This window comes from Mobula birostris, chromosome 14 (genome assembly GCF_030028105.1).
Source record: "Mobula birostris isolate sMobBir1 chromosome 14, sMobBir1.hap1, whole genome shotgun sequence".
Taxonomy (NCBI): domain Eukaryota; kingdom Metazoa; phylum Chordata; class Chondrichthyes; order Myliobatiformes; family Myliobatidae; genus Mobula; species Mobula birostris.
In genome coordinates, this window is record NC_092383.1 from 23,275,328 (window position 1) to 23,298,698 (window position 23,371).

At 40.4% G+C, this 23,371-nt stretch overlaps 1 protein-coding gene across 4 annotated transcripts in view; it reads left to right on the forward strand.

The window, feature by feature from the left end:
* The window catches only part of atp8b4 (ATPase phospholipid transporting 8B4), a 304,768-nt gene that overhangs the window by 104,342 nt on the left and 177,055 nt on the right, over positions 1–23,371 (forward strand). For all 4 annotated transcript variants that reach the window (XM_072278231.1, XM_072278233.1, XM_072278230.1 and 1 more), the window contains one exon: positions 10,395–10,460. In XM_072278231.1, the coding sequence (XP_072134332.1) occupies positions 10,433–10,460 (28 nt within the window). In that variant the 5' untranslated portion in view covers positions 10,395–10,432. The remainder of the gene's footprint in view (positions 1–10,394; positions 10,461–23,371) is intronic.

Genomic DNA, 23,371 nt, shown 5'->3' on the forward strand with positions numbered 1-23,371 from the left:
AAAGGACTGTGACCAGAAAATGTTTTTTAACAGCACTACCTTTCAAACAGATCAAAGCAGTTAGCAAGGTCAAAATCAAAGATAAATTGAAGTCTTGAGTTTTATGGAGAGATTGAGCAGGCTAGGTCTTTGTTCATTTGGAGTGTAGAAGACTGAAGGGGGTGACCTTATAAGTGCCTGTAATGGTAGGAGAGCCATAAATAGGATGAATTCCCAGGTAAGGGAAACCACAAACTAGAGGGCATAAAAGGGGAAAAATTTAAAAGGCACCTGAGGGACAACTACTTCACACAGAGGAAGAAGTTGCCAGAAGAAGTGTTTAAGGCAGATACAGTATAACAATTAAAAGATACTTGGATGTGTACATGAATAGGAAAGGTTCATAGGGATATGGGCAAATGGGACTTGCTTGGATGGACATCTTGGACAGAATGGACTAGTTGGACTGAAGAGCCTATTTTAATGCTCTGGTGTTACTGAAGCCAAACCATAAAAGGAAAGTTAGGTTGTTCAGAGGAGTTTTTAGGAAGGTGTGTGCGTGGGCGCCTGTGAGAGAGAGCTTTAAGGAGGAATAGCATGGGCTTGTGAGATTTTCAAGCTGCAAGTGATGGAACATTGAAATTCTGAGATGATTAATGAAAGTAAGATGTGCACAAATGGCTCAGGAACGGGGAGCTGATGAAAGGAACAGAGACTGGGAAGCACAGGCGTATGGAGAGATCTGTGAAGTTTTCAGAGCGTTATGCTCTTGTGCAAACGGTTTAGGAATCCTGCCAGCTCATGGCAAATTTGAACATACTTTATGCTCATATGCTTCCCACCATTAGACTGTTCATTCAGGGAGCAGGTAATGGATTACAAGTTTAAGTTCTTGTCTAATGCATGCAAGCAGGCTTTTTCCACTGAGGTTGGGTAGGACTACAACCAGAGGTCATGGATTAAGGATGAAAAATGAGAAGTTTGGGGGAACATGAGGGAAAACTTCTTCACTCAGAGGGTTGTGAGAGTGTGGAATGAGCTGCCAGCACAACTGGTGCATGCAAACTCAATTTCAACATATAAGAGAAGTTTGGATAGGTACATGGATGTTAGGGATGTGAAGGACTGTGTTTCTAGTACAGGTCAATGGGAATAGGGAGTTTAAATAGTTCAGCATGGGCTAGATGGACCGAAGGGCCTGTTCAGTGTTGTGCTTCTCTGTGACTCTATGCAGGACTCTGTCAATGGAAAATCTGAACCTCCAAATAGTGAAGAAATGAAGCCAGCCTGCTGTAGTTCAAATAGAAGGACAGGCTCAGGAAGGTATTATACCCACTGTCTTCACTATTTTAAAGACGCCAAGCTAGAATTGTAGAATTGTACATGGGGCAATGATTGTGCTACACAAATGAAATGTTATTGAAGATGTGAAATGTAAATGTAACACACACCAAGTGCTGGAGGAACTCAGCAGGCCAGGCAGCATCAATGGAAATGAATAAACAGTCAAAGCTTCTGGCCAAGACCCTTCTTCAGGACTGCGCAGGAAGGGGGAAGACGTCAAAATAAATAGGTAGAGGAGGGAATGGGTGAAGCCAGGTGGGTGGGAAAGGTCAAGGGTTGGCGAAGAAGGAATCTGATAGGAGAGGAGAGTGGGCATTGGAAGAAAGGAGAGGAGGAGGGGATCCAGAGGAAGTAATGAGCAGGTGAGAAGAGGTAAAAGGTCAGAGTGGGGAACAGAAGAAGTGAGGGGAACAGAGGAAGTGAGGGGATTAATTGGTTTACCAGAAAGAGAAATCTCCTTTCATATTCCTTCTCCAGTTCTTGATGTTTTGACATTTCCCACCCACTTAGCTTCACATATCACCATCCAGCTAGCCTCCTTCCACTCCCCCCACCTTTTATTCTGGTATCTACCCCTTTCCTTCTCAATCATCTGCCCAAAACTATGACTATCTATTCCTTTTCATAGACATGGCCTGACCTGCTAAGTTCCGTCAGCATTGTGTGTGTGTGTTGCTTTGGATTTCCAGCATCTGTAAAAGTAAGTGTTCATCTTTCTGGATGTTCATTTTGGGTGGTCTGTGAGTTTAACTGCCCAGGAAAACACAGTGACATCAGTTATCACTTGACATCACCTGTACAAAATTCTTCTGGACATTTGGTAACTGTAAGTAGTCCAGGTCACTCATACTGATGGCTTGTGGCCTGTTTCAGCATGAAAGGGGAATCAGTGTTGCTATGGTTTCTGAGATATCCACCATTTGCAGTTACATCAATATTTGAGAATGTTTCTTCATCCGATCCCCTTGTTTTCCACTCTTTAGTGTGTCCATTTATACACATCTGGCCACACTTCCCCAATCACCAGCCGCTGGTCCAGACACATCCGACACCCATTGCTGCCTCACCCTCCATACACTTTCTAAAAAAACCACTGAACTCTGTACCTTGGCACAACAATGATTCCTGATGCAGTTTTAGATTGGTGATGAGGAGGTAGAGGGTGGTGACTCTGTGTAATTCATTGCCACTGATGGTTGTAGAGGACAAGTCATTGGGTGTATTGAAAGCGGAGGTGGATAGGGTTTTGATTAGTAAGGGTGTCAAAGATTATGAGGAGAAGGCACGAGATAGGGTTGAGAGGGATAATAAATCAGATATGATTGAATGATAGAGCAGACTTGATGGGCTGAATGGCCCAGCTCTGCTCCCATGCCTTATGGTCTTATGTGCAAGAGTTTTTCTGTCATACACACTTGCTTATATCTTGCATGTTTGGCTCTTGAAGGTCTTTATGCTGTGTGACCCAACCCCAAATGTCTTAATATGCCATTGAAATACTTCTGAACAACAATCCATTTGTATGTTAAGAGATTTTCCCATTTTAATTTCAAATTATTGCCCCATTTTTGTGGCAGATTTTCTGAGTTAATCCATTGGCCAGACCTAAGGTCAGAAAAGTGGTCAATATCCTAGTGCGAGAAACGTGCAGTAACCTTTCTCACTGCAGCTGCTGTGGACTTATATGCAGTAACCAGAGGACACAGCCTCTTCATAGAGGGACATCAATTTAGAACGGAGGTGAGGAGGAATTTCTTTAGCCAGGGAGTGGTGAATCTGTGGAATTTGTTGCCATAGGAGGCTGTCATTGGGTATGTTTAAGGACTAGGCTGATGGATTTCTTGCTTAGTCAGGGCATGAAGGGATACAAGGAGAAAGCAGGAGATTGGAGCCAGGGGGGGAATGGATTAGCCATGATGAAACGGTGGAGTAGACTCTATGGGTCAAATGGCCTAATTCTGCTTCTATATTTTATGGTTGTATATGCAGTAACCTTTCCCACTGTAGATGTTGTGGAGGGGTGTGGAGTCTGAATGAATGTGACCAGCCAAGTGTGAGTAGACTCATTTCAAATCCCTTTTAGGAGCATGACTTTAATTTTTCACTTCCCTTTCGTTTCATTCTGGCTATTGTTGCATCCTGAATGAATCACAGTTTAGTCTTAAGTTGTCTATGTGTCTAACACGAGTTAAAATTCAATTGTAGTGGAGGGGAAGATGGTGGCATGAGCAGCATCAGTGTCGGGTTTGCTTGGTGGGCGGCGGGGCTTGGGGCTGGGGGTGACTTGAGCTACCGGCTCTGCCCTGGGCATGGGCTGCGTCCCCGGTCGGTGGCTGGCATTGGGCAGCATTCCTACTGATGAGGAACAGGCAACAGGACTGGAAAAGATAATTATTCAGGCTATGAAAACCGGGAAGGATCCATACAACGTATTGAAACCAAAGGAGTATGCTGGGACAAAGAGTGATCCTCACATTGTCCCATCAATCACCAACAAGAAGCTCGTGGGCTGTATGTGTGAGGAGGACAGCACTTCTGTCGTCTGGTTCTGGCTTCATGGGGGCGAGGCTCAACGCTGTCTGTCTTGTGGGGCTCATTACAAGCTCGTACCTCACCAACACAATGAATCTTACTGCATGGTTCAGGACCCAGTGTTGATCACTCCTAGGGCAGCTTGCCCACTAGTGTACTGTATTGTTTACAGAAATATAAATATTAAATGAATCTTGCATCCAAAAAAAAAATCAATTGCAGCTAACAAAATAACTTCCCCTTCAAAGGAAAGCATTTGTTTTGCTGGCTTAGCAATGGATGTTCATGTTGGTGCACTTCAAAGAACTAGGTCTAAATGTCACTGTTATAGGAAAATGTACTGAAAACCAGGTCAATCCTATGATTCTGATACCGCTATGGGCTTTAGTGGAATGAACAATTACCGATTTTGAGTGTCTTTGTAATATTCTGATGTGTGATGCAGTGGCTGTTGGAAATGGGTCATCTAAAACCACCTCTCAACTTACAACTTAAATAGTCATATTAAGTAAAAGTATATTTAGAATCACCCAGAGGAAATTGAGCTCAATCAACGATCAAGAGTAAAACATTGCTCCATTTAAGAGACAATTGACTTCAAAATATAGTTTGATTTTGCTCATTAGTGATTTTAATATCCCTTATTTTCACAATCTGGCTCATTGTCTTAATTGGAGTTAATAGGTACTTGTGTCCGTATAAGAATGTTTTAATGGCTACATTGGAGTAGTTTGCACATACTCAATATTTTAATTGCTGAGACAGGTGAGCAGTTTATTACTCCAGAAATGTACTTGCTCTGTAAGGATATCAAATACATTTCACATTGTTGTATTGTTTGCTGATGAATTATCCTGCAACATGTTGTGTTTTGCACTCTTTGTGGTTTATAGAAGAGGAAAGTAGTTTTGTTTTATGAGTTATTTTCTATTACAGGTTAATCTAAGCAATTCTCATTGAAAATTCAAATTCCTTTGTTTGCAAGGAATATCTCAAAATGGCCTTGTTGACAGTAGTGTGGTTGGTGCTTAACATTATTATCAGTAGTAAAATGCACTGTATTCCTGCTTTTGAGTTTGGAGATTTTGAGATGGAGGCTTTTTTTTTGACCAAAATACTCAGAAAGGAAACTATAAGGCATTTTCAGATGGAGTTTGGCATAAGTTGAACTGCTCTAACATAGTAACATATACTGGACAATAAAGATGTGTGCTTGCATCACATATAGAGGTAACCGTTCTATCACAGTGATATATATTATACATAAATACAACTGGGAAACTATGCACAATTTGAGTTGGGGTCTGTGTAATGTAGCACTGTACTGATCTTGCTGTCAAATGAATACAGAATGCATTTTAGAATCTGGACATTGGGGTAAATGTGCTCTACATTATAAGTATATAATGCGCTGTTAGCAAGTCATCAGTCATATTAAATTCTGGATCCCAATTGACATCTTGAATCACTTCCTGCTCTCTTTTCCGTAACAGTCCCAACACCAGGGAAACACTTCCCCTTAACTCTCCAGTTATTTGTATGGCTGCATAGTCAGTCTCTTTCTCCTTTCCTCAGCAATGTATCTTCCACTACCTACACCTAATGACCTGGCATTTTCTCCCCAAGTCTCAAAACTTCATTTTCTTCTGATTCTTTCAGACCCTGCATTAGTCAAGACCTTTTAATTCCTCCTATTTATCTTGTTGTTGTTCTTTTAATTAATAGTACAGAGTTGGTAGTTTCCATGGAATTTTCATCTACGTTAAAAACATTGTGTAAGTATAGACAGCTGCTGATGAACTGGGTGATGGTATCTGTGTGAGGAAAGAATCTCTGATGTCTTACCTCACCTCACGTGCCTATCACCTTCCCCTGGGTCCCCCCTCCTTCCCTTTCTCCTATAGTCCACTCTCCTCTCCTGTTGGGTTCCTTCTTAAGCCCTTTATCTTTCCAACCCATCTGGCCTCACCTGTCACTATTGAGCTACCTTCCTTTCCTTCTGCCCACCTTTTCATTCTGGCATCTTTCCCCCTTCCTTTTCAGCCCTGATGAAGGGTCTGTCCCTGAAATGTTGACTGTTTATTCCTTTCCACTGATACTGCCTGATCTACTGAGTTCCTCCAGCATATTGTGTGTGTGTGTGTTGCTTTGGATTTCCAGCATCTGCAGACTCATGTTTATAGAACAGTAACAATACCGATGAAGGCTATCAGGCCTCCTGCATCTTGCCCATTTTCTGACACTTATTGTTGCTTCTTGTCATTCTCTTATGTCACATTTATTTTCCTTCAGAGTACATATCCAGTTCCTTTTTAACAGCCATGGTTGACTTGGCTATGTCAGCTTGTCGAACAACACATCAAATGTTAACCAATTTAAAAAAAAAATGTTTTCCTTGCTTTTCTATTTTTTTTCACCAATCACCTTAAACTGTAAACCAGATTATGAATTAAAACAGAGCTTTTAGATAATATTTTGGAACATTGTAAATGAGTAACTGAGATTTAGTGTGTAATGAGTGTACAGTGTTTGGGAAGAACAACTGACTTTAGCTTCTGAATTTCTTCACTATTGCGATGTATCTCGAATATATTTAGATCTGCAGCAGGATAATTGATAAATATTAATTTCAATGATTAGTCCACAATTACATTATCATCATAACAAACAGCCACCAGAAAAGTAGATGGTGAACCAAAAGAGCCTTACTGTCTTTATAGTTCACTTCTATGGTACTTAATCACTTTATATGATTGAAAATATAGAAAGCATCCTTAATTGTTCATTACAACTTATGAGCTAACTTTTTTTTAAAGGCCACACAAACCCAAACAAGCTGTTGGTTAATCAGAATACTGGTTACAAAAGCTGCCTGCTCATCTACACTAGCAAGGTGTGTTTCTGGTGTGTAAATCTCTTTAATTACCATTGCAAAAAAATTATAAGAGTAGGTTTTGATGCTAATAAGAAAATGAGACACGTTTAGTTCATTTTTGACAGTCCAGGTGTTGCAATGGTTTTTAGAAATATAGATACTTTTATTAATCCCAAATGAAATTACAGTATCACAGTAACGCAAGTGCACAGGCATACAAATAGAAGAGAGGTAAGAAAGAATTTTTAAAAAGTTACTTTAAAAATAAGAGGTACACAATTCACAAGTCAAAGATTACAAAATTTACAGTATTTCCTCATTCACACTGATAAGATGGTAGTGCAAGAACCATCATAATATTATAAGTAATGGCGACACATTCACAGTGTCCACTTAAGAAGTGATGGTAATATTGCATAGTATTGCCCAGGGTGTCCATGATAGCAAGGTGTGGTAAACAGAGCTCTGGTAAACGGAGGTTAATAACAGTCTAACAGGACGGATCATCACAATGTTGGAAAATGCATGGCCATGTATTTTGGTACAAGAAATAAATGCGTGGACCATTTTCTAAACAGGAAGAAAATACAAGAATCTGAAATGCAGAGGGACTTGGGAGCCCTTGTGCAGAACACCCTAAAGGTTAACTTGCAGGTTGAGTCAGTGGTGAGGAAGGCAAATGCCATGTTAGCATTCATTTTAAGAGGTCTAGGAAACCAGAACAAGGATGTGATACTGAGGCTTTACAAAGCACCGATGAGGCTTCACCTTGAGTATTGTGAACAGTTTTGGGCCCCTCATTTTAGAAAAGATGTGCTGGCATTGGAGAGGGTCCAGAGGAGGTTCACAAGGATGACTCCAGGAATGAAAGGGTTATCATACAAGGAACATATGATGGCTCTGCGTCTGTACTCGCTGGCATTCAGAAGGATGGGGGGGATCTCTTCAAACTCTTCAAATGTTGAAAGGCTGAGAGAATAGACGTGGAAAGGGTGTTTGCTATGGTGGAAGAGCCTAAGACAAGAGGGCACAGCCTCAGGATAGAAGGGTGTCCTTTCTAAACAGAGATGTGGAGAAATTTCTTTAGCCAAAGGGTGGTGAATTTATGGAATTTGTTGCCACATGCAGCTGTGGAGGCCAGGTCATTGGGTGTATTTAAGACACAGATTGATAGGTTCTTGATTGGACATGGCATCAAAAGTTACGGGGACAAGGCTAGGAATTGGAGTTGAGGAGGAGATAGAAGATGGATCAGCCATGATTGAATGGCGAAGCAGACCCGATGGGCCAGATGGCCTAATTCTGCTTCTATGTCATATGGTCTTATGGTGTTCCCTGTCTATAGGTTGACTCATTATAGAGCTTAATGGCCGAGGGTAAGAATGGCCTCGTATATCACTCTTTGGAGCAGTGCAGTTGTCTTAGTCTATTACTGAGAGTGCTCCTCTGATCAGCCAAGGTGGCATGCAGAGGGTGAGAAACATTGTCCAGAATTGCCAGGGTTTTCTGGAGGGTCCTTTGTTCTATGACAGCCTCCAGTGTGTCCAGTTTGACTCCTTTTTAACCAGTTTATTGAGCCTGTTGGCATCACCCGTGTTGATGCCATTGCCCCAGCACACCACCGTATAGAAGATTGTACTGGCGACATCAGACTGGTAGAACAGGAGAAGGAGAGGCCAGCATACACCAAAGGACCTCAGCCTCTTCAGGAAGTAGGGGCGACTCTGGCTCCTCTTGTAAACAGCCTCTGTGTTGGTTTTATATATCTTTGAGGTAAATTTGCCACTAAACCAATAATTTTCCTCCTCCTTTGCTCTGGAGTAAAAAAAATGATTTATTTTTAATTCTAGCAGTTATTCACAATTTTCTGCCTTAGACTGCATCGGTGAATAGATTTTATTCTTCTAGTTTATGCCCTGTCAGACTTTGTGACCTTCTGTTCATTTGATGTTCTTGTCAGTCCGGATTGGCAACAAGATCCCCACAATCTCCATCCGCACAGGCGTACCACAAGGCTGTGTGCTTAGCCACTTCCTCTGCTTGCTTTATACTTATGACTGTGAGGCTAAGCACAGCTCCGAAGCCATATTAAGTTTGATGATGACACCACTATGATTGGCTGAATCAAAGACAGAGACTAATCAGCATTTAGGACAGAGATTGAAGATATGATTAAGTAGTGCCACAGCAACAACCTCTCACACAATGTCGGCTCACCCAAGGAGCTGATTATTGACTTCAGGAGGAGGAAATTGTAGGTCCACAAACAAGCCAGTCCTCATCAGAGCATCAGAGATGGAGAAGGTCAGCAACTTTAAATTCCTCGGTGTTATCATTTTGGAGGACCTGTCCTGGGCCCAGCACCTAAATGTAATTATGAAGAAAGCGCAGCAGCACCTCTATGTACTTAGGAGTTTGCAAAGATTTGGCATGACATCAAAAATTTTGACAAACTTCAAAATAGTAAAGAGTATATTGACTGGCTGCATCATGCTCGGTATTGAAACACAAATGTCTTGATTGGAAACTGCTAGAAAAAGTAATCACTACGGCACAGTCCATCAGGAGTAAAGCCCTCCCCACCATTGAGCACATCTGCACAGAGTGCTGTCGCAGGAAAGCAGCAACCATCATCAAGGACCCAACCACCTAGGCCATGCTCTCTTGCTGCTGCCATCAGAAAGAAGGTACAAGGGGCATCAAGATCGACACCACCAAGTTCAGGGACAGGTATTACCCCTCAACTATCAGGCTCTTGAACCAGAGGGGCTAACTTTACGCCCCATCACTGAGCTATTCCCACAACCTATGAACTCCTAAGAACTCTTCATCCCATGTTCTCGATATTTATTGCTTGCTTACTTATTATTATTATTACTATTTCTCTTTTGTATTTGCACGGTTTGTTGTCTTTTGCGCACTGGTTGTTTGTCCATTCTGCTGGTGCGGTCTTTCAATGATTCTATTGTGTTTCTTGGATTTACTGTGTATGCCCACCAGACCATTGCCTTTCAAAGTAAGGTGCTACCATATACATCTCAGGGTTGTATATAGTGGAATATATGTACTTTTACTTTCGAACTTAAATCAGCCATTGTTTTTTGCTGGAATTCTTCACATTAGCTGTAAAATATGATTGAGCAGTTTCTGCATACATTTGGCCTAGTTGATTAGGTGTATTTTCCTTCACTATAATTTTGAAAATGTGGATATGTTTGAGACTGGTATAAGTTTTGAAAAATAACCCATCTATTTATTTCCTAAAAATCTTGAAATAAGACATGAAATTTTCATCATGAAATGAAATTTCATAACTCACCAAGGTAAAAATGAACCTTGTTTTTTTTTTGAATTTTAAAATGTTCTTCTCTATTGGCCTAGAATGAGCTCATGATTTTACCAGAAAATGCATCAGGTTAAATTTATAGAAAGCCAGGGATCTGAATATAATTGCCTTGCATTTCCACTAAGTATCAAGATTGAATAATTTGACTGGTTTTATCTTACTTTGAGATATTCTTGTATGTCTCTTTGTGAAAGTTGAAATAAAGCTGATGATACAATTGGTTATTATTAGATTCCACTTGGGAGATGTGTGTTATCAGTGTTATTTAATGTTATTGTGACTTGCTGACACTATCTGCTTTCCTTTTCTTTCTCCTAGACCATCTTCTGGGCCCAAATCTAAGGTAACCTGATGCTATGAAGTTCTGCAGGGATAAATTAGTAGGTGAGTAAATCTTCTATTGACATATATAAATAGACAATGGTTATGACTGTATGTTTCTCTCCATTGCCCTGATAAGCATTTGCCTTCAATAAACATTAGTGTGTGGACAAGAATGCTATGCAAGTGTTGGAAGCTGTAACGACTCATAAAGGCTTTTATCTCTGGAAAACGGAGCCCAATGTGACTGAGGCCTATTATGGCTCAAATAGGCTGCCTTTCAACTGCGCAACATGCTGTGGCAAGAGATAAAAGGAACCATATATTTTCTTATGTAAAGATTACTGTTCCGTGTCGTAATTGACATTCAACTCTTCCTAGTTCCCCATCAGGTCCTGATACATTACGCAGCTTTGGCTACCTTGCTACTTCACTTCAGTGAGCTGTAAAGTGACTTAAGGGAACACTCCTTGCTGTTTCATAGCAACCTTTTCATTTGTTTATGGTTTGTAGAATTCTCTGGTAAAGGCCATTGCCTTTCAGAGTAAGGTGCTACTGATATTTTGCATACAGTATGTGTATCCTAAGGGTTCGTGTGAAGCCTGCAGGTAGAGTGCTTTACCATTCAAATATATATCTTATTGCCTCCATGTAGATGCTTTAATGTACAGGTTTGATGGATTGTAGCACTGTACCTGGTTAAGACTAATAATGTTTTTGATAGATTGTACAGGTCTGGTGATTTTTATCATGATGTATTGCAGTGAATGCTGTTTTCATATCTATATTATCTTGCTACTGAAATAGTAAGTACTTGAACTGTAATGAATTGAATTGCTTTGCGGATGCCTCTGGCTTTTGCAAATAAGTTTGTTAATATAATATTTGTTAACAGCCATGTTTGAATGTTGACATTAACAAGAAAATCACCTGTATTGCTTCTACATCTGGGAGTTTTTCCTCAGTCTCCTTGCTCAAAGATATTAAAGTGCAATCAGAACTAATGTTATTATGTTAGAATAGTTATTGCAGTACTGACATTAAGGTTTAAAATTCAGAAATGAGGTTTATAAAATTAATGCATTAAATATGATTTGTTTGAGCTATCAAGAGGAAAACTTTTTCAATGATCCGGTTATGGGTTCAAAACCTACAAAGGTAGGTGGGAGTGGATTTAAATTCAATTAATTTAGTAATATGAACTATAAGAAAATAAGTTAGTGATATTTTTTTTAAAACCACAGATTGTCTTTAGCAATCTGGCTCAGTAGAGCGCTTCAGAAAAGTAAGACATGGTCTACATGTGACTGCTGACCCACAACAATGCGGTTAACTTTTAACTACCCTCTGAAATGCCTCAGAAAATCAGCTAGTACAAGGGCAATGGGATAGGAAATAAATGCGACTCCGGCCAGTAATATCAACATCCTGAAAACGAATGCAAATAAATGGACTTGTTATTTCAGCCAAATGTCATGCAAATGTCAAGTATCAAAGCGGGAAGAATGGATAATCCAATTTGAATCAACTCTGGTTCAGGCTCTAAGCAAAATCATATATACCTTTTAACTTTTTTAATGAATATTCAATCTGGTTAACTACATACCTATTGTAGAAGTATGATGTATTACCAATGTTCTTGCACAATTTGAAAAGACTGCATCTTTTAGGCAGAGGTGCAATGTGCTGTTGTTGCATCACTATGCTTGTTATTTCCTTTGGCGTCTTTACGGCCTCCAGCACGGCATTTAGACTTTTATCATCTGAAACACAAGTGTCATCACACTGTAAATCAATGTCCTCAGAAGCACCTTGTGCTTTTGGAGGTTCAAACTGCCTCCTTGGTACAGGCTGAGAGGAAATACCCTGAACTACCTCTTGGGGTTTAAACTCGTGGTTCATAGACATTTGCCCTCAAATGTATGCACATTCACATTGAGTAAGCTGGATTTTCTTTGTTCCATGTCAACAGAGGAACTCTTACCAGAGATCTGCTCTGCTGGGGCACATTTAGCTCTCACAGCACTTGAAGCCCTAGCACTTTAACTCTGGCCATCTTGGCTGCAATTTCTTCCGACAACTTAAGCTACTCCAAATCTCTTCAAAGTTGTTCCTTGTCTCTCCAAAGCAGTTCCATCTTTCTTCGAAGCTGTTCTTCCTTGTTGTTTGATGTGTGTTTATCCTTCAGCACCTGTTATCTTGCATAGGAACGTCTCATCCGGAGTTTCTCCGGTTAGCGGACGATTTCCCTCCACGCCTCTATGTCATAGTGGGGATCCGCGTACGAGACAAGTTACAGCAGTGGTTTGCCATTGCCTTCTGCCGGGTGAGTTTCCAAAGAGATCACCAGCTCGTAACCCAGCACGGATGGAAAGTGTACAGGGGAGCCGGCTGGATTCAAACTGGGGAACAAGTCCCAAAGTCTGGCACTGTTGCCACTACACCACCAGCTGGGTCACTTGTATATAACTTAGTTAAATCAGCCTGCATTCTAATGCGTACCAATGTTAGTAAGAGTATGCTGCATGTGCATTAGACATGCTGTCTTCAACTTGTATGAAGTCACAGCCCGTTCTAAGGCTATGTAATTATCTTCATTTCCTTCAACACTGCATGTTTGTTTAATTTCTCACTTAGTCTTGGCTTCAGGGTCACTGCTTCCAGCTGGGTTTGTGTTGTTTTCGGAGTGCGCAAACCAGACAAAACAACAGCAAATTCATTTCAGCTTTTCAACAATGGAAGCAATGCAATTCATTAGCATTTCAACAGAACTAAGTGGTCTTCAGCCAAACACCACAATACAGTTTTTAATTCCAACCAGCTGGACATGGCAGAAATGGCCATTCAAAACTGTGTTTCAAACCCAAAAACATACAGCATGAATCAACGAAAGGTTGTTACTTTTTACAAGCTGCTCCAGGCTGTGGTGCTCCTAATTGCAGGGACATGTCTGAATACTGATATTTAGTGGGTTTAACTGTCGAAAATTTTTGCTGACAGAATGTAGTGGCAAAACTAAACCAAAAACCTAACCAGTTTGCACCACGACGAAGTTGTTATGCTCACATGACACACCCTCACCTCCAATGAAATGATTGTTCTAAAGAGTCAATCCTTTATTTGATTCCTTATTGGCAATTAGCAAACATACAATCTTGAAGCAATGAACTTAAGCATGCCCAAGTGTAATCTCAGCATTATTCAGCAATATTATCTCAGCAGTCAGCAAAAGATACGACCTCCGCCAGTCTCAAGCCTCAACCTGCCACAAAATAAGCAAGAATATGTAATTTATTGCCTTCGCTTTCACCATGCCCCCACTAGTGTAACTGGTTACCATAATAAGCGTGTAGCACAGAATTTAAAGCAGATAGAGAACAGATACATGGCTCCTAACCTCCCCTCCCCCCACAGGTTATTTGTGCCTTCTATAACTTTCATAGCTTTTATTGAAAATGTAGATTATGACCACCAATTTCTAAAACATTTTCTACACACCTTATTCAAGCATAATACGGAACTCATCCAAATATTCCATTTTGTCAATTCATGAAGGAATGAATCTTTCTTGGTAAAGAATGGCCAGAAACTTCAATGTCCTCACATTATATGCAGATTGTTCTTTAACTATTGAATGGGTTCACCTTGAGCATATCGAATTATTAAAAGAATGTAGCTGGTGAAAGTATGGGTGTGACTTAATTTTTTTTGCCTCATATTGGCACTGGAGTGTGAGAACAAGTTCAAAGTGAATTTTATTATTAAAGTACGTGCCTGTCACCAATTATAACACTGAAATTCATTTTCTTGTGGGTATAGTGAATAAATCCATAATAGAATCAATGAAAGACTGCACCAACTTGGGTGTTCAACAAGTGTACAAATACAGAAAGAAAATGATAAGTAAATAAATAAGCAATAAATATCCAGACATGAGAAGAAGAGCCCTTGAAAGAAGAGTCCATAGGTTGTGGGAACATTTCAATGATGGGACAAGTGAAGTTGAGTGAAGTTACCCCCTTTCGTTCAAGAGCCTGATGGATGAGGGGTAATAACTGTCCCTGAACCTGCTGCTGTGAGTCCTGAGTATCCTGTACCTTCTTCCTGGTGGCAGCAGCGAGAAGAGAGGATGTCTTGGGTGGTGGGGGTGCCTGATGATGGGTACTGCGTTTCTGCTACACCATTTCATGCAGTCTGAAATTATTCACCATTTCCTTTCCTCATTCTTGTAATGGTTGTTTATTCATTTGCAAGCTGCATTTCTTGAGAGATGCATAGTTTTTTTTAATCCTGCGGAGAGCCACAGGCCAAGAAAAGTACTTAACATTGTTAGAATAATTTGCATGGCAATTATTGTAATCATTCTGCTGTTTTGATTCAGTCACTCCTTTTAATGATATGCTTAATAGTGGCTTTACCCGTGATGGGCTGGTCTGTATCCACTACTTCTTATAGAATTTTCCTTTCAAGAGCAGGCTGTGATGTAGCTCGTCAAAATATTCTCCACCACGTTTATAGATGTTTGTCAAAGTCTTAGATGTCATGTCAGATCGTCAAAACTCCTAAGGAAGCAGAAGCGCTGCAATGCTTTCTTTATAATTGCACTTGCATGCTGGGTCTAGGACAGGTCCTCCAAAATTAAAACACTGAAGAATTTGTGTCAAGTGGCCTACTCTGTCATCACTTTGGCAAACTATAGGTGAGAATGTCTAGCTTGTACCCTCTTGCACATGAAGAAAGGCATACAAGTAAGGTGCAGAGAGGCTGAAAATTTTGAAACAGAAATGGAAGATGCCACAGGAGGGTCTCTGACCTGAATCCTAGACTCTTTCCACACAGATGCTGCTGATTTCCTGAGTATTTGTAGCATTTTCTGTTTCTTCTTTCTGATTTCCAGTATCTATGGTTCTCTTAAAGTTTTTAAGACCTGGAACATTAGTGCAAATTAAAACCCTTTAAATTCCTTGTTAATGACCATGAAAGGTATTGATCACCAGAAGCACGGCAGTCTGAAATTATTCACCATTTCCTCCCCTCATTCCTCTAATGGTTGTTTATTCATTTGCAAGTTGCATTTCTTGAGAGATGCATAGATTTTTAAAATCCATTATATATTCCTGCAGAGAACCACTGGCCAGGAAAGATACTTAACAATGTTAGAATATTTTGCATAGCAATTATTGTAATCATTCAGCTTTTTTGATTCAGTCACTCTTTTTAATGATGTGGCACTATACTATATAACCTTTTAAAAACTTTTATGTGTTATTAAATTATTTAAAATCATACACAAAACATTTGCTATACTTGTTGCATTTTGGCTTTGCTAATATGTTTTATTTCTAGACCCCGTAGCAAAAAAGCGATTTCACGCTGGGGAATTTGGACACATAACACATTCGTGGAATTCCTTTGTCCCATATTTTAAGAGGCCTTAAATTATTTAAATTGATCAGGTGTGGAGTTAATCATGACTCAACTCTGTCAAAAAGCAGTGACTGCTTGAGGTCCAAACTGAATAATCTTGAAAATGTTCCATTGCTTGAGAAGAGTCAGCTTTGAATATTTTTGTTCCCTAGCCGATCTTTCAATTTATTTTGAACTCATGAAGAATACAGTCTACCAGTTTTCAGATGTGTTTGCTGAATTGGAGTCGCATCTACTTTGTCAGGTGGCTGTAAAACCAGTCATATATTATTTTGTAGGGAGGGAAACAAAAGCAGAAGTGGGAGGAATCATTTCCTATGACTTGGCTCCTTTCAATACCTCAATGAAATTCACTAAAATGGATTATCCATTCATGATCGTACAGTTGCTTGGCCAAGTTTCCTGAGTACAAATCAATTATCAATGACTTTCCTTACAATGTTTAGCACACTTCAGAGCTATCCCATTTGAAGAAAAGTCTTTTGGATTACTTTAACCTTGAAAAGCACTTAATAGATATAAGTCTTTTAGAATGATTTATTTTTGTCCTGGATTTTCTTTTGGTTTTTACTATTATAACTATTTTGTTTTTTTCTCTTTGCTTGCACAATTATCTCCCAATATACACACTCGTGTCCTGATAAAATTTGCTCGATGCGCACCTCCATGAGAACCCAAGTAGCAGGAGTAGGCCAACTGGCTCCTCAGGTTTGATGCACCATTAAATAATGTCATGGCTGATGCAATCATGATCTCAGCACCATTTTCTTGCCCATTGACTCCTCCGTAATTCAAACATATGTCAGAGTCAGAATCAGAATCACTTAATATCACCGGGACATGTCGAGAAATTTGTTAACTTTATGGCAACAATGCAGTGCAATACATGAAAAATAAATAGAGAGAGATCAAACTGAATTGCAGTGTGGGTGTGTATATGTATGTATATATGTATAATAGTTACGTTAAAATAGGTAGTGCAAAACAAAACAGAAATAAAATTTTTAAAAGTGTTCATGAGTTGAAAGGCCCTTTAGAAATCAGATGGCAAAGCTGTTACTGAATTGTTGAGTATATGCATCCAGGCAGTATGTGCCTTTGACAATAACAATGAAAACAGGGTATGTCCTCGGTGGGTTGGGGTCCTTGAAGGTGCCTTGGATACTATGGAGGCTTGTAACCATGATGAAGCTGTCTAATTTTACAAATTTTTGCAACTTACTTCAATTTTGTGCAGTAGTCCTCCCCCCCTCCCCCCATGCCAGAGTGGTGTGAAGCCAGTCAGAATGCTCTCCACGGTACATTTGTAGAAGTTTTAAAATATTTTAATTGACAAACCAAATCATAGTCAATCTTTGTAATTAACATATTGATGACTCTGCACAAAAAAAGTAGAGAGTTTGCAAATCCTCTAAGAGAAGAAACTCCCTCTCATCATCACCTTAAATAAATAACACTTTCTTCTGAAACTATAGCATCTCAGGGGAAACAAACTCTCAGTACACATTTTGTCAATTCCCTTCTGAATCTTAAGATTCAAGAAGATCACATGTTGTTCCTCTAAACTAAAATGCTTATGCCAAACCTGTTGAGTCTCTCTTTATATTTCGATATTTTCATCTCAGGAATAACCTGAGGCATGAACCGTCTGTGTACTACCACCAATACAAGTATGTCCTTCCTTAAATATAGACTCTAAACCGTATGTAGTAATACAAGATCCATCTCTCATGTCAATTTCCATATGTTATTCTCTGTACTCCTTGCAGTTAAGGCTACCATTCCATGAGCATTCCTAATTATTTGGCATGTATAGGTTTTTAAAATCTTTTTTGTGTATTGTGATTTAAAGGTGCATGTTTGTGTGAAACTTCAGTATGTAGTCCCATTCCAGTTAAATAGTGAAAATGAAATAGGAAAACATAGGAGCAACGCTCAGCCCATAATGTATGTGACGACCATGAGTCCAAATTAAACGAATCCCATGTGCTTGCGCATAGTCATATCCCTCCATTCTCTTTATGTTCATGTGGTTCTCTAAAATCGCTCTACACTGTTGCTGTAGTGTGTGCTATCACCAGCTCCCCTGGCAGGATGTTCCAATTACTTACCACTCTCTGTGTAAAACAAAAAATAACTACCTCATATATTTGTAAGCTATACCCCTTCTCATATTTGCCACTTTCATCCTGGGAAAAGGATTCTGACCATTTATCCTAGCAACACACACAGAATGCTGGAGGATCTCAGCAGGCCAGGCAGCATCTATGGAAAAGAGGACAGCTGACGTTTCAGGCTGAAACCCTTCGGCAGGACTGGAGAGAAAAAAGCTGAGGGGTAGATTTTAAAGGGGGGAGAGGGGAGAGAAATACCAGGTGATGGGTGAAACTTGGAGCGGGAGGGATGAAGTAAAGAGCTGGGAAGTTGGTTGGTGAAAGACAGAAGGCCATGGAAGAAAAAAAAAGGGAGGAGTACCAGAGGGAGGCGATGAGTGGGATAGGAGATGAGATGAGAGAGGGAAAAGAGGATGTGAGATGGTTAAGGTGGGGGGGTGGGGGGATTGGTAAGCGTGGGAGGCATTATTGGAGTTTGAGAAATTCATGTTCATGCCATCAGGTTAGAGGCTACCCAAACAGAATATAAGGTGGTGTTTCTCCAACCTGAATTTCCCAATCCCTTTGTTCTACCACACTCCTCAGTGCCCTACCGTTCACTGTGTAATAACTATCCTGGTTAGTCTTAGTGAACTGCAATACTTGTCTGCATTAAATTGCATCTGTCATTTTTCAGCCTATTTTTCCAGCTGATGCAGATCATTCTGCAAGCCGTGAAAGCCTTCCTCGCTGTCCACTACACCCCCAATCTTGGTGTCATCCACAAACTTACTGATCCAGTTAACCACATCATCATCCAGATCATTGATTATAGATGGCAAACAACAATGGACCCAGCACCGATCACTGCGGCACACCACTAGTCAGAGAGGTGACCATCTACTAACACCCTTAGGCTTCTCCCACAAAGTCAATGTCTAATCAAATTTACTACCTCATCGTGAATGCCGAGCAACTGAACCTTCCTGAGCTATCTCCCATGCGGGACCTTGTGAAAGGCCTTACAAAGACGCTGCCCAGAAGAAGGCAATAGCAAGGCACTTCAGTAGAAAAATTTGCCAAGAACAGTCATGGTCATAGATAAGACCAGCACATGATGATGATGATGATGTAAGGTTGTTCCTCAGCCTTCGCTGCAGAGGAAACAATCTAAGTTTGCTCAACTACTAATGGCTAATGCTCTCTAATCCCGCTGAACCTCTTCTGCACCCTCTCCAAAGCCTCCATATTCTTTCTGTAATGCACAAGAACTGCACAAAATACCCCAAAGGTGCTCTCACCAAAGTTTTACACAGCTGCACTTTGTGACATTTATAATCAAGCCATCAAGGACAGCATACCCTAGGCATTCTATATCACCTTATCTTATGTTGCCACCTTCAGAGAACTATAGATGCACCACAAGATTGTTCTGTACTTTAATGCTCCTATCATTTACTGTATATATCATTGTTATCCTCTGAAAATGCAACTCCTCACACTTGTCCAGAATATATTTCATCTCCCATTTCTCCATTCATAATTTCCACTTGATCTATGTCTTCCTTATCCTTTGAACCAGAATCATGTTTATTATCATTGATACATGCCATGAAATTTGTGTGTGTGTGTGTGTGTGTGTGTGTGTGTGTAATATATTATTACTTCAGGCTCCTGTGCCTCTTCCTTGATGGTAGTAATCCTAGGTGGTGAGGGTCCTTTGTGATGGATGCTGCCTTCTTGAGACATCACTTTTTGAAAACATCCTCAATGGTGGGGAAGTTAGTGTCCATGAAATAATACTGACAGCCTTCCTCACTATCTACAACTTTGCCGGCTGTTGTATGTTCTGCAAACTTGCTAATCAGCCAACCTACATTTTGGTTCAAATCAAGTGTGCATATCACAAGCGACAGGAGTTTCAGCACTGAACCCTTTGGAGCACCGCCCTTCACAGACCCCAAATCAGAGTAACACACCTCCACCTCTGCCCTCATGTTTTCCATGGCCAAGCCAATTTAAAATCTAATCTACCAAGTTACCCTGAATCCCACGTGCCTTGAACTTCTGGATCAGTCAACCACGAGGGATCCTGTCAAATGCCTCACTAAAGTTCATGTAGACAACATTCACTGACTTATCGTCAATCAAACCTCCTTTAAAAAAAAACTCAGATTCATAAGGCATGACCTTCCCTGCACAAAGCCACGCTGACTATCCCAACGTCGTCTTATCTTCTGCAATAAACATTCATACAGGCTCTTATCAAATATCATTTTGAAATCCAAATACACTGTACTTACTGGTAGCCCTTTATTCATCCTGTTTATAATGTCCTGAAAGAAGTCTAGCAAATTTATCAGTTATGATTTCCTTTTCTTCAAACCATGTTGTCTCTGCTTGGTAGTATTATAATTTTCTAAATGTTTTGCTATTAACTCCTTAGTAATGGATTCTGGCATTTGTCTACTGCTTTTGCTATTGAAATGAGGTATTTGAATGGAAACATTTTGTAATGGGAAAGCTAAGTTGCTGGAATTCTGGAACGTCAGGTTGCTGTAGCTCCCAAATGCTGATTAATCAATTGTGTTTTTCTTTGCAAATGTCAAGTGTCGTAGTTTGAAGTTTTCTTCTGTGCATCAGGGCTGAAAATGTTAGGCTGTGATTAATGATATCTGAGTTTCAATATCCTGTGCGAGTGTCTCAGGTTCAATGTGTGCCACAACACTTAGTAAAAATGAACAATTTGCTCCTAGCTGGTGTACATGACAAGTTTCCATGTATCCAGTAGGTGCTACCTTTGGTGGTCAGTGAATACATTGTGTCTCTACCTGAGGATTACACTTACATTGAGCATGGCTCCCCAGTGGGATTTGGATAAGTGAAAGGCACTTATTTACTGCCTGTTACGCCACTGGCATTTAGCGTAGCAATGACTGTCCTCCATCTGTCTCTGTCCTTGGCCATTTTCTTTATCATGTCCCAGGTACAGTTCAGGGTCCTCATCTCTGTCTCTACAGTACGGTGCCAAGTTGTCTTTGGTCTCCTGTGTTTTCTCTGCCCTGCAGGGGTCCAACAAAGTGCTGTCTTGAGATAATGGAGTTGGCCTCTCTTCTCATCACGTGCCCAATCCATCTCCAGTGCTTCCTCGTGATGACTGTGGCTATGTCCTCTTGCTGACACTTAAGGAGTAAGGTGTGGCTGGAGATCTTTCTTAGCCAGAAAATACAGTAATAAGTAACTTATTACTAAGTGAGTGAGAGGCCAATCTGGGCAGTAACTGGTCATAGAACATAGAAAATTATGGTTATGTATTTATATACTCAATCTTTCATTGAACAGACTATGCTTCTTGCTGTGGTTATACATTTGGACAAGAAAACTCGTTATTGCTCTTTGAGGAAAATTAGCAGAGGTAAGAGATAATCAAGTGGATAGCCAGAGACGTTTTCCCAGGGCAGAAGTTGCTTTAATCAAGGGGGGCAGAATTTTAAGGAGATTGGAGGGACGAATAGGGATGATGCCAGATGTAAGTTTTATTTTTACATAGAGTGGTGGGTGCCACGGGTAGTGGTCGAGGCAAGTACATTAGAAGCACTTAGGAATCTCTTAGATTTGCACGTGGATGGTAGAAAGTGGAGGGCTCAGACGCCTACAGCCTATATACTCCAACTTACAAATTTACTCTAACTCACAACTGTTCTCAAACAAACTGAACCAACAAGTTTACTGTATCATGCGACAAATCTACTCTGATAACTGTGAAGTATACTTCTACACCAGACATATGCTGAGTTGGGGTATCCAAGCAAACAAATCTCAGATCTAAATGGTGAACATTTTAACGGAAATGTCCCTTCATTATTTACCATTTGAATTCCTCTAAGAACTAACATTGCATTGAGGACTCCTCATTCTATTAAATTCTCTATTTTTTTAAAATAGTTAGTATATCAGGCCAAAACATAGCATGCAGTTTGATTGTGATCTACCAGTGATGTGCTCGTTATTGATGATCAAATAACCCTCTTTTCCCTGGTAAATTTGGTTGAGGTATAATGGCTTACGGAATGGCAGAGAATCAGCAGTGTGACATCCCAGCCTCAAGAGGGCAGCAGAGAAGAACTGAAGGACCAGCAGTACCTCTCTCCTCCCACTTCCTAATAGACTCTCCACTGAAACTGAGGGCAAAGAACAAACATACTGAGCGGAGAGGCTGGTGGAAACCTGTACCCAATTCCTCAGCTCTGCACCAGAGATGGCTGGCATGTGCAGCATGGCCCCATTCATTCACCACTCACTGAATTTGAAAATCCGATATCTGATTGCCTGTGCACTCTTTTGAAAGGTTTCTGAGTTTGTAATTGGTCAAGTAATTCCATGTTCCAAGTTCTTACCTATTTCTTTCTTTGATACCCTGAGAATATTCATATTAGCTACCTCCAAACCAATCTGGTTGGCTTGCAGGAGTTTTGGCAGTATCCTCATTTTCTAAACATTAGAAACCTAGCTTGAAAATTTATAATCTTAAACCAAAGCACTGGCACTAATATTGACCCCACAGTAAGTATGAATGTTCATCTCTCGATCAAGAGCTGAGAAATTAATAGGCAATAGGTGCAGAAGTAGGCCATTCGGCCTTTGAGCCAGCACCGCCATTCACTGTGATCATGGCTGATCATCCACTATCAGTTCCTGCCTATCCAAAATGATAGGAGAAGACAGGAGGGGGAGGGATGGAGCCAAGAGCTGGACAGTCCCCCTCCCCCTTTTCTTTCTCCCTAGGTCTCCTGTCCCATGATCCTCTCATATCCCCTTTGCCAAACTGTCCAGCTCTTGGCTCCATCCCTCCCCCTCCTGTCTTCTCCTATCATTTCGGATCTCCCCCACCCCTCCCACTTTCAAGTTTATTGCTAGCCGTTCTTTCAGTTGGTCCTGATGAAGGGTCTCGGCCCGAAACATTGACTGTACCTCTTCCTAGAGATGCTGCCTGGCCTGCTGCATTCACCAGCAACTTTTATGTGTGTTGCTGAGAAATTCATACTTTGGATATCTTAAGAGCATTTGGTACTTCTCTAACTTACAGAGGAAATTTATTGCTTAATTTTACTTTTCTGAGGAAATGATGGCCCTGCTTGGAAATATTTTGTTATGTCTGATTCACTTTGATTTAAATAAAACGGTCAAAGTATTTTCCCCACATTATGCAATATATGTGCTTGGAGTGAAAAGTGAAATGAAATAAATTTACTAATCTCTGAACTTGATGCAATATAAGCAACTTGTAATAGCAAAATATTCAGAGCCTCGGATGACTAATTGAACCAGATTTGAGCTGCTCAGTTGGAATGGCCTGTTACATTTCCACCCACCCCCAAGGCATCTTGCCAGATGGAGCTGTGGTAGACACAAGGGGGTATGGAACAGAGTCTGCACCCCGTCATGTAACAAGTC